The sequence below is a fragment of the Melampsora larici-populina genome (assembly GCF_000204055.1).
Source record: "Melampsora larici-populina 98AG31 unplaced genomic scaffold MELLAscaffold_29, whole genome shotgun sequence".
NCBI lineage: Eukaryota > Fungi > Basidiomycota > Pucciniomycetes > Pucciniales > Melampsoraceae > Melampsora > Melampsora laricis-populina.
In genome coordinates, this window is record NW_006768793.1 from 485,294 (window position 1) to 497,621 (window position 12,328).

Below are 12,328 nucleotides of genomic sequence, written 5' to 3' on the forward strand. Positions count from 1 at the left end.
CTGGCGAAAAGTGATAAACACAAGATTGGAATTTCTATAACTGGCCCTCAAGACAGATCGTCTTTTCGGCCTTCGTATGGAGATCTAATTGAAAGGTTTTTGGCTACCGAGCGGGTACCGATTCTCTTGATGTCAGCTACCTGCCCACCCAAGGCGATGAACGCAATTTTCGAAAATCTTCAATTACGACCGAGTGAAGTCGACATTCACAAAGCCGAGCTGACGCGCCCGGAACTTCGCTGGATTCGACTCCGAGTCCCAACAGGCATCTCCGCCATTGGATATCTTTCCAACTTTTTCGGTCCGAAAGAGAACGTACCCGACAACTCTATCCCGCCCACTCTAGTTTACTGCCACACCCAGGATGACACTTTCGCCGCAATGCAAGCTATAAACCTTGGCCGCGAAAATCCTACAGACTCGAGCTGTGGAGTTAGTACCTGCGTGCGAAGATATCACGCTACCACTGCACCCAACGATAAGTTACAGCGGGTCAAAGATTTTTCCGAAGGAAAATTCCCTATCATGACTTGTACCACCGCCCTGGGAATGGGTCAGAACTGGAAACAAGTGCGACGGGTCTTTGTTTTGGGTCGCACCAACCCTTCCGACACTATTCAAATGGTAGGCCGCGCTGGGCGTGATGGCCGAATGGGCGTTGGGTTTTTATTAGTAGAGGCTAAACGACCTGGCGGTAAAAACTCGGTGGCAGATTTCACCAATTCCACGGATCAACCTGACGACGATCGCATGGATGCTTTGGCTATAACTCCAGTCTGCTTGCGAGTGGCGCTTGCCGTCGATATGAAGTAAGTGGAACTTCGCCTCACTGCCTGATTCATTTTTGCTGACCATGGATCGTTTAGACATGGATACATCCCAATTTCTTCCGATGACCAGGTCTATCTTGATGAGCTACTGCGACAGCAAGTTGCTGGAATGGCAAAATGCTGTTGCTCAAATTGTCACTCGAGTTCAGCCCTCGGTTTTTCTCATGCCCAGCTTGAGATTACAACATCGACGTTTGATTCTTGGATTCAAAAAGATTATACTCTGCCAAACGCTACCCCGAATCTATTTAACCGAACTGTTTTGGCTCTATCTGATGAGCCTCTCAAGCCACTGGAAGTCTCTGAAGGAGACCCCATTCGTCGAGACATCCGATACATCAGGCTGTATCTCTGGCTTATAAAGGCTTTCAACAATATATTTGAATCTTATTATCCCGATCCTGAATTGTCCTATTTCACAGCAGAAGTGCTTTTCTCAAGTGACCTCGCTTGGAAGATAATTGGGAATCTCGGGCCTCTGACCAATGGCCTACCTTTGGATGCGATCTATGGAGGTGAACCACTTCCCAACACATATGTCAGGCTCGCCGAAGTAATGGACACCTGGCGACATAGCAGAAACATTTGGGCGGTTTTAGATCCCACTGAAGAAGAGTTGAATTATCATAAAAAGGCAACTCAAGATAATCTTCAATTTACTAGTCAAAAAGGCAATACTCGCAAGCGATTAACATCGTCCTAGTTTTTTATTACAACTATTCTGACAGCATGGTATCATCAGCTTTCTCATGTGCTTTATGTCCCCAGCGATATCGAGAGGGCCTTTTTTGAAGAACATCAGCCTCAAGATTATGTGCTAGCTTGCGTCTTCCAACTTCCAACACATCGAGCGGCATATCGTGGCTCTGCATATGCTGGGAATCCATTTCCGCCAAGTAGTCTTGAGCTACCCGCTGGAATTGAGCCATGGTCGCCTCGTTGATCTTGTGATCGTGTTTCTGATATATCGGTTGTAGTCCAGATCGGATCTTGAGTTGTTGAATTAGCTTGCGCAGCTGACCGGTTTTAGGCTGAATTAGTTATTCGAAATGAAACAGTTGTCTCACACACGTACAAATGGAATATTATTTGAAATGTCATTCATTAATTTTTCAATATCTGTGCCATTACCCTATAATAATATTGAAAGAAATAAAATATAATGACTATAATCAATTTTGGGATATCCAATAAGTTTGTGTAAACAGACTGACCGCGCGATTGTAAAAGAACTTCAGCCAGTAATTCATAGTTTCTAAGAAGAAGTCAGTAGCTACAAAATGACCCTGGCCGTCCCTGGTCGGAATAAGCATGCAGTGTTTGATTAAAGTGGCTAATGGTTTTGGGAGATCATGCTCCACTAAATTGATGAATCGAGTGATATGTCGAGCATAGCGAGGGAGGCCTTTCACACCATGAGCCATTAGAGACCATAATTTCCACATGGAAATACATCGTCCAATATCTCCACATTGCATAGCTTCGTCAGTCTCAACAACAGTTGCAAAATCTCGAATTCGTAATCTTAGGTTGTAGCCTTTCTTATTACCAGACACACGTGCTTTTTTTAAAGCACGTGGCGAGCAGAATTCATTATAGCATTTTTCAATCAACTTCTCCGCAACCCCTTCTTTTGAAAAGTCTGGTGGCCCTTCTTTGGATTCTTCGGTTATGATTTGCCTGTAAATTATGTACCACGCTAGCTTAAACTGTATCCCAATTATCAGTATAGAAATAAGAAATAAACTTACCTCAAACAGAAAGTGAGGGTAGCCATGTGTATCTGATGAATCGCTTGTAGGACCTGGTTAAAATCCATTTTCGCAGGTGGTTTACGTATTGAGCCTCCTAATGACTGCCACCATCGCCAGGCCCCAGTATCATTCTTCACACCAGGAGTACCCCAGTGCTCGCAAAGGATTGCTTGTGCAACATTCCACAGAGTATGAGAAGCGCCAAAGATTGTAATCAGATTTTGACCGGTATCGACATCGGAACCCGCTGGGAAGAGCTTCTTTCTCAAACTTTCAATCGCTTGACAAGTGGCCACATCACCATTAACCACCTGAATACGACTAGCACTTAATTCACGTGCTACACCGGTCTGTTGCAAAATACCGTCAAAAACATGACTAATTCCTTCGGCCGAGTTTTCTGAACAATCAAGCATCTTTAGCATATAAATCTCCGGATTGTATCGAGGGATTTCTTCGATCGGTGGTGGCTTTGAAGGGAGTTTGGTTGAAGGGCGTGGACCGTCGCCAATGATGTATTTATATAAACACTTTGTCAGCTGTGATTTAAGTGAAGCTTTCCAAGTGAGCTGTTCTTGAACGGTTGGCAAGAATGTCCATAACCGAACAGGTTTTTCTTGTGCTGTGTCGTGGTAAGCAAGGAATTTCTTCAAGTTACAGCTTTCAGACAATGGATCCATCGTTTGGGCTAAGTGAGGTGGGATCACATGGACATAGCCATATGTCCCTCGAAAAATCCATTGGTTTCCATCCACCCGTGCCTTTGACAAACGTCTCAGTAGGTCAATATTGTCGAAACAGATCATCGGAGGAAAGGTATGATTTTTCCTCATTACACGCTTCAGTTTGGCCTCATTAATGTCTCGTAATCTCCTCAATGCTTTTGTTGCTGTATCTCGTGAGCTACATAGGCCAATTGTGTGCAAATAAGAGTTCATACGTTCGGATACCCCCACCGCTAAGAAAGTCAATGCGTTATGCAGTTGAAGCCCGTTTTGTCGCCGATTTTTTGCAAAAGCAACCATAGCACAAGTGGTACCGGCAATCTGGGAGATTTAGTCAATCATCTGGACCATATTATCAAACAAAATCACTCAGTACTCACTAGGCGAGCACGAGTTTTTAGTTTATCTTGATGATTATGCTTTTTTGCATACAAAACGCCCTCTCGATGATTGATAATATCAAGATCATCCTCGGCGCCTTCTTCAGCTTGAGGTCCTTTGGTTTCGTCGTCAGAGTCATCGTTCCCAGTATTCTCTCCAGCTCTCAAAATCAATCCTCTGTCAGTGTTAGTCGCCGAGCCCAATAGCTTTGATTCGATTAAGGTATGTAAGAAATCCATGCTTTCCTTCACCTGTGTTGCACGTTTCACCATCTGATCTTCCTCAAAAAAATTTAGGGAAATGGCATCTGCCTTGTAGAACGAACCACCAGGATATTCACCCACAGGTAGGTTCTCGGAATCCACATAGAATTGAGCCTTCCGTACGTGTGTTCCAATTTGTCAGCATATAAATGCAGTGTTTATTAACCCAAACTGTAGTTACCTCGTCCAGGATGAATTGCCTCCAAATCATTCTGCCATTGGCACCCGAGGAATTGAGTAGGTCCTTGATATCGCGGACAATGTCCAATGTTGACTTTGATCCTTTGTTTGCCCAAAGACGACGCTTCACATTTAGCACAGGGTCGTTTGCGGACAAAAAAGCATGCACAAACTCCTTTGGATATATTCGTGGTTTGTGGTCCTCTAGAGTTTGACATATTGAGACTGTCATGCGGGTTATGTAAGGCCGAGACTGAATACTGCACTCTCTTTGCTTCATGTTTATCCAGGCTTTGGTGTTGAGATGATCAAAGTTTGTGTGGGGATGATCAAAGGTTGGGAAATGGCTAAATAAAGTTAAATGACTGCAACTTTAAAAAATTGCTTGCACACTCATTGATCACACCTGTTCAGGCATTTCTTCGGATTCTCACTGGAAACCTAATGATCAAAAATTTTCATGCAGACCATTTCTAGCTCAGCTTTGCGTGGGATGGGCGACCGAGCGGCGGCCACGCACCATGCGCAATTAGGCGCGCATTTGTGGGTACTTAATTTTATGTTAGGATGCTCAAAAGTTTTGAAACTCGAATTAGATGAAATTTTCTTGCAACGCGGGTCTGACATATTAAGTCGTAGTGAGGCCCACATTTACAAGAGCTCCTTGGAGCGACTTCACTCAAGGGAAGTGGTGCTGGAAGTGACACGTGCTTGTGTAGAAGGCTCAGCAGAGGCACTCCTGAATTTCATGCAACCTTTTACGATGTTTAAAGCCCTCACAAAGGGATTTCAAGCAAAAGTGCTCGAAATTCCTGCTGGTCTCAGGCCAAGCTCGGGGTGTATGCCCTAAGCCCCTCTTCGAGAGCGGACGTGGCCGCGTCGGAAGAGGGGCTTATGTTAAGCTTAGGACTTGGTTAAGTATCAATTTCAATCCTTTATGTATGTATCCTAACTTTCCCCCCCTTTTTTTGGATTTATGATCATACATATCGTGATAAGATTGTGCGAAGACCACTAATATGAATGTAATCCCCACCAAACGGGCCCTTGACACTTTGACTAATCTGAAGACTCTTTTGAACTCGATGGATTGGATCGTCCCATATCATAATACATTTTCATGATACTCTAATCCAAGTGACTCGGAATTCGTACTTTCAAACAAAACAAAACTTTATCGGAACGGAAAAAGTCATGATCAAACACCCATAACATTCCAGGACATTTTACAATCCCGATCCAACAAAACGCTTGATGTCTTGAGCCTGAACTTGGAAAACAAAACGAAAAAACAAAGGTGCATGGATGATTTGTAAAACCTCGCTTGAGCTGCAATTCACTCACGCGAGAGTTCCAAGTTCAGTGTACAATATTCCAGATGGATGACCAGATGAACTGCGTCAAGATTTTCCTAAATCGACTCCTATCAAATAAGAAATTTAGTATAATCCCTCATCACATCATTCAAGGTTTCAAGTCTATGGATCTCCTGATTTTGTTTTCATTCTTTTGTTTTTCGTAAAAAAAAATAAAGTGTCATTTTATAAATCTATATAGTGATTCTAACGATGTTGAAGAAACTAAGCTTTCTAGTGTTGGCGAGTGGTGTGACAATCGCATGGTGGTATCGAAGGAATTCAACATCAGGTAAGTAAAAATGATCTCCTTGTGGGTTTCTTGATCCGTTTACATTGTTTCTTTTAGGACCTGTTGTTGGTTTGGACTATGGCTCATTTCGAGGAAAGAGTTTGCATACACATGGTATTGAACAATTTTTTGGGATTCCATATGTCAGTGAATCTTTCAAAAGATCAGTCTGGTGATGTATGTATTAACTTCTATCTGCTTAAAAAGGCTGAACCACCAGTTGGAGAAAGACGGTTTACGAATCCGATTCCACCTCTTAGAACTTATTGGAATCATGACTCGACAGTAAGTCTACAAACCATCATCAAGTTCAAAGCAGATCAAGAATTTCAACAGTTTGTTTTGTTTTTGGATACTGAACTCTTTATATGAAATACGATCTTCTTAAATAACAGAAACATCCAGCAGTTTGTCCTCAACAAAGTTTAGGAGGAAATACATCTTCTATATATAAAGATTGGTTTGATAATTTAGGATTGAATCCATTGATGTATCTCAAACCATTTGGTTCTGGTCAAGAAGATTGTTTGACTGTAGACGTTTGTCAATTCTCCTAAACTGACTTCCATTCATCATTTCAATCCATCAAGACCAAGATATTTTGTCAACTTACTTTGTTTTCCATCAATCTTTACCTCCTTTACAGGTTACTCGTCCAACCGGTTTGACAAATGACTCAAAACTTCCAGTCATTTACTTTATATGTGTGTTATGATCTAAACTCAAACTCGATGATCATCAAAACCAAAACCAAAACTAACTTAAAAAAACAGATCCTGGTGGATACAATTACGGAGCAAGTTGGGAACTTACTGGAGTACCAATCGTGAAAAAGAGTATAGAAATGAATCTTCCAATCATCTGGGTCTCAGGAAACCATCGAACGAATGTTAAGTTTTTGATTTCCTAATCATCATCCTTGTTTTCCTATCTATCAAATCATCATCAAGAACTGAATGATCGGTTTGGTTTGGTTTGGATTATAGGCTTTTGGATTCTTGGGTGGAAAAGAAGTTGGGAAGGCTGGGGTTGGAAATTTAGGATTAAAAGATCAAAGGTTAACTATGCAATGGATTCAAGTTTAGTATACATCATTCTTGATACATAACTATAACTCTTTGGTTATGGAATTTCTAAAACATTAATGATTTGACTTTTTACAGAAATATATTTCACAATTTGGAGGAGATCCTGAAAAAGTAATCGTGTATGGAGAATCATGTGAGTTTTAACCTTGAGATTCAAACTGATCTGAACCACTTGTTCGACACTGAACGCTTGAGAATTGGTTGGTCTTACATTCACATCTTAGCTGGAGCGATCTCTATCTCTCACCACCTCTTGGCTTTCAATGGAAACCTCAATGGCTTATTCCGTGGTGCGATATGTCAAAGTGGTACAGCATTACCAGTAGGAAGTAAGCATTTTTGATGAAATTTGTTTGATTAGATTCCATTAAAATTCCAATGTCTTGTCTTTGAATTCAAAGAGTTTTCAGACGGAGCTGGTCAAAAAGGTTTTGATCTTTTGGTAAATAGATTAGGATGTCAAGACTCAAATGATAAACTAGATTGTTTACGACACGCAGATCTAAAAAAGATGCAGTAAGCTCAAACTAATCTTCTTTGCATACTTGACAATTTTCGAACTGATTTTTTAACATCTTTTTTGGTTTTGAAGGAATGTGATTGATGAACTTCCTGGAACATTTTCGTTTGGATCTTTTCCATTAACGTTTGGTCCAGCTGTTGATGGTGAATTTGTGACAGACTCTATTCAACATGCTTTGAAGAATGGTCGATGTAAGTTCTTGGAATCCAACTCTTTACCTCCATGTGATTCTGGTTAAAAAATCAAGTGCTTTGAACTACCGTTTCTTTCTTGATCGGTCTATCTAGTTGCCAAAGTTCCAGTCATCGTCACCGATGTTCAAGATGAAGGTACTATTTTGGCCATAGGATCTTACTCAGTCAAAACCGAAGATGAATTCCGAGAATGTAAGGCACAATCAATTCACCTTTTGCAACTCTTTATAAGCCGTTCAATTCTGATCTTTCAATTTACTTCAAACACTAGTCATCAGTAAAAAAGTTCCAAAAGCAAGCCCAGAGCAAATCGAAAAAGTCTTACAACTTTGGCCATCTGATCCAACACTTGGATCACCGTTCGGTTCAGGTACCAAGAATGCAGTCACACCTGTTTACAAACAGTATTCAGCAATCTTAGGAGACTTTGGATTTCAAGTAAGAAGAATATATATGTGAAAGCTTTCAAGAGAGTTTTAGAATATTTGATTTAGGATTTAGGATTTCTTTTTCTAATTAGGGTTTGAGAAGGTTGTTTCTTAGAGGAACTTGTGATTCGATGCCCACTTGGAGTCTTCTAGACCGAGCAGCACAACATTTTCCAGTAGTAGGTATGCAAGATTTTTTTTTCAAGGTATTTCAACCAAGAATTCAATTCTGATTTGATTTTGATTTCGGTATGGTAAGGTGCATTTCATGCATCAGATCTTCCAGCCGTTATTGGAATCACTCCAGGAAACCGATCAGAAGATTATCAAAAACGTTGGATTTCATTCGCTTATCAACTTGATCCGAATCATGAAGGATTACCTAAATGGGAAAAGTATGATGATCATCATTCATTACTTCTTATGGATCAAGATGGTTCGATTGGAATGGAACCTGATACGTTTAGAGAACATGAAATTGATTATTATTTAGAAAATTTAGAAGATTTCGTTTTTGCTTCTCCTTGATAAAATCAAAAACCTTGACTGAGGATTTCTTCTTTTTCAAATCAAAGCTTTTTTTGGTTTATACACGTTTGATTGTTTTGTTGATGTTGGTTTTCAAATCTTGTTTACTTTTGATCATTCACGATCTCACTATCTTTTCCATTGCATTATCTTTCATGTTGTTTGATTACTACCTGTTTACTTTGTCATCGTACTTATAAGTTGTGATGATATTCAAACCGTCTCCAAACTATCAGTTTCAATTTCACTGACACAAAACACCGTCGCGTGTTTCAAAGTTGGGATTTTAAAGTGCAATTTGATGATATACTTGTTTATAGGGTTAGTTTTCCAATTGTCCATGATCAGTCAATTAAGATTGCTTATGCTGGACGCAACACAAGAAATGCATGTCCATTTTGTAGTATACCCAATATAAAGAGACAGACCTATAAGTAAAGTAATTAGGCGGACTTTACATGAGGTTCAGAATTTGAGTTAAATCAGTCTGATGAAGGTGAGTTTCTGCAATGTTGCAAAAGGTACAACATTGCCAGGGTGATGGGCTGAACCATTTCACAGCAGGATTTGGGTTCTAGACATGAAAGATTAAAACCTTGTTTGTTTTCTTTATGGACTGGAGAGCAATTAGATCACAGAAGAAGGAAGATTATTTTGTTAGCCAGTGAGTTGGAAGTTGCTGTGGAAATGCTGAGAAGTGGTTTGGTAATACATGCTGGAGTGGCAGTGGGGTACCGGGTGATACATAAAGACATACAGCACTCGAGAAATTGTTGATTTGTGATTTTTTTTTAAATTTTTAAATTTTTCTTTCGAATTCGATTTGAAAAGAACGAACAACAGCCAAGGACCATAATGAGCAACTCAATGACACCATCCAGTTCGACTTCCAATCCAAGACCAACTCACAGAAGAAAACATTCATCACAATCCAATCCATCTAAACCGAACCCATCACCATCACCCTCGATCAAACTCAACAGTGCAAACCCACCCTTAAAACGATTAAAATTATCATCACCTGAACTATCATCTGAATTTCCACAGAAAACAGATGAATTTATAACCAATCAACAAACTTCATTTACTATTCAAGAATCAACTCAAGATGTGATTTCTTTAAATGATGATGATCATGATGGAAATTGGTCAACTGTTTTGAATTCAAAAACTAGTAAAGGAAAATCAAAAAAACAACAAAAGTTAATTAAACACCAACAACTTCATCCTGCTGAATTTCATTTCGATACACGAGGGTTTAAAAATGGTCGAATCATTCAATTAAAAGTAAGTCATTCCAATCAAATCAAATCACCACAGAAAAAAGATCTTCATTTCTAACTCTTGGTTTTTTTTCTTTGGATGGATGGGGGGAATGATTAGGATGTACGTGATTTAGTACTAAATATTACAGCAGATGAAAGATCACAAGACTGGATGTTAGTAAAAGTCAGTCTGATCCGTATTCCAAACCTCTCACCAAATCCTAAACCACAAGATATCTAATCCAATCGATAATCAAACAAACAGAACAAATCCAACATCTCCAAAACAGTAGTCTTAATGATCCCAGGTATCACACCTTTAACATTGGGTGTCGAAAAACCTAACACGAATCTAGGCATGCCATTTTCAATATCAAGTCAATCGACTCATTTACCAGCCTTTCAATCACTCTTTAGTCATGCTTGTCCAACTAAAGCAGGTGGGGATCGGTTAAGGATGTTTAGTTGTTTAAGTGTTTTTTTGACTTGTCAACTTTCGGCTTGGGCTAAAGCAAAACGTGATGAAGAAAGAAAGAAAAGTGAATTTATCTTTTTTTTTTGATTTTTTTTCTACGTTGCTTTTCAAACTCAGGAATAAATCTCTCTTCCAAATAAACTAATACTTTTCTTTTGATTTTTTTTTTTTTGATTTCTTTCAGATCAAAAAACCATTTCTTCATCTGATCCTACACTTTTCTTATTACAAGAAGAGATCATGACAGAACAAGGTTATCCTAAACCTAATTATCCGATCCCATTAACCGCTTCCGTACGACAAACTCAAAGAGAAAAGCATCCGATGAATTCAACTCAACCCATCCCATCCACTCGATTCGAAGAATGGATTCAATCAGATGGATGGATTCAAACACCTTGGATAGAATCACCTAAGATAGAAAGTTTAGGAAAACCATTAAAGTTAATCGGAATTGATTGTGAGATGTGTTTGACGGAGAACGGGAGTGAATTGACAAGATGTACGGTTGTAGGAAAAGATGGCAAACCGATCTTAGACGAATTAGTGAAACCTGAATCACCTATTATAAATTATTTAACAAGGTTTAGTGGGATGACGGAAAAAAGATTACAAGGTGTTCAAACTACATTGAAAGATGTTCAAATCAAATTAAGTTCGATGATCGATTTCGATACTGTCTTGGTCGGTCATTCATTAGAATGTGATTTAAGAGCACTTAAACTTTTACACCCTTGGGTGATCGATACCAGTGTGATTTATCAACATCCCAAAGGATTACCCATGAAACCTTCATTGAAATGGTTAGCACAGAAATGGTTAAACAAAGAGATCCAAGCCAATCCTCCACCTGGTTCGATGACTCTAGGACATGATTCAGAAGAAGATGCTAGAACGGCGATCGAATTGGTTTTAAAGAAGATGGAAAAAGGAACGGGCTTTGGAGAGTTTGTGAATGATGTGGAATCGATCTTTGAAAGGATGTCAAGAGGTACTGAACCGAAAAGAGTGGCTGTGATTGATCATGGTGGTGGGATGAATTCTTCAAAAGCTACTTCTTCAATGGTTTGTAAAACTGATGCTGAGGTATGACTTTTTTTTCTCATCCTTGCTATAACACTGCTTCGGTTGGTTGGTTTGATCATGGAGAATTAATGCAAATGTCTTGTTTGGAAAAATTTCATTATGAATTTCTTTAGGTTATTGATGGAATGATTTCACATTTAGAGAATCATGACTTCTTGTTTGGAAGATTAATGGACTTATCACATGGACTTGGATGTAAGTCATTCCAAAAACCACTCAATCAATTCTTTGCATCCATTCTTACTAAACACCATCCTAAATTCTTCTCGTACCTAATTCCAAAAAACAACAGGGTCAAAACCACCTACACCAAAACTATCACACGATCTACCAACCCAAGAAGAAAGTATACCAACCCATCCGATCTGTGAATCATCCATTGAAACTCTTTACGAAAGCTTATCGAATCAAATCATCAAACTGAACGAAGCCTTACCTAAAGGAACTGCTTTGATTATCTTTACTGGTCATGATGATCCAAGAGAGATGGCTAGATTGAATGCTATGAAATCAAAGTTTGATCAAGCTTTGAAGAACGGATCTACAACTGTTTCGGAAGAACTTAGGTGGATGAGTGCTCAGGAAAGACAATTGATTGATGAGGTTGAGAAATGTAAATTAGGAATGAGTTTTTTTAGAGTCAAATAAACTTGAATAGCCTTCATCATCATCTTCATGAGACTTTTGGATTGGATTGGATTGGATTGGTTGGAGGTTTGGTCTGATTGGAACTTCTTTTATATGTTTCTTTTTTCTCGCTTTAGGATTTTATTGGATGATCTTTTCCTTCTTTCTTTTAAGAATATTGATGAATTTTGTTTAAAATAAATAAAAAAAATTGGAATTAATTAGTTTGATCAGTTTATACTTTTACCAAAAACGGAATCATTTCTCTAAAGATAAAATTAATATATATCAGATTAAAACCTAATTACATAGTTCATTTTTCACTCTTTTTTTG

General features: G+C 39.1%; 3 protein-coding genes across 3 annotated transcripts; 2 read left to right on the plus strand and 1 right to left on the minus strand.

Moving 5' to 3' along the window:
• Window positions 1–3,639: 3,639 nt before the first annotated feature.
• MELLADRAFT_108399 (uncharacterized protein) lies at window positions 3,640–4,760 on the minus strand (the record flags this gene model as incomplete). The annotated part of the gene is made up of 3 exons (XM_007412247.1): window positions 3,640–3,651; window positions 3,690–4,067; window positions 4,602–4,760. The coding sequence occupies 3 exons, from the start codon at window positions 4,758–4,760 to the stop codon at window positions 3,640–3,642; spliced, it is 549 nt and encodes a 182-aa protein (XP_007412309.1).
• Window positions 4,761–5,701: 941 nt separating this feature from the next.
• MELLADRAFT_117051 (lipase) lies at window positions 5,702–8,864 on the plus strand (the record flags this gene model as incomplete). The annotated part of the gene is made up of 15 exons (XM_007412144.1): window positions 5,702–5,780; window positions 5,838–5,923; window positions 5,988–6,065; window positions 6,176–6,319; window positions 6,427–6,484; window positions 6,554–6,669; window positions 6,767–6,859; window positions 6,944–7,001; window positions 7,093–7,197; window positions 7,270–7,384; window positions 7,461–7,582; window positions 7,679–7,777; window positions 7,857–8,023; window positions 8,106–8,196; window positions 8,273–8,864. 15 exons carry the CDS (start codon window positions 5,702–5,704, stop codon window positions 8,539–8,541), a joined length of 1,680 nt encoding a protein of 559 aa, XP_007412206.1.
• A 511-nt stretch (window positions 8,865–9,375) lies between these two features.
• Window positions 9,376–12,242, plus strand: MELLADRAFT_78319 (uncharacterized protein; the record flags this gene model as incomplete). Its single annotated transcript, XM_007412145.1, has 6 exons — window positions 9,376–9,828; window positions 9,925–9,990; window positions 10,072–10,345; window positions 10,466–11,367; window positions 11,481–11,562; window positions 11,660–12,242. The coding sequence occupies 6 exons, from the start codon at window positions 9,397–9,399 to the stop codon at window positions 12,013–12,015; spliced, it is 2,112 nt and encodes a 703-aa protein (XP_007412207.1).
• Window positions 12,243–12,328: the final 86 nt, after the last annotated feature.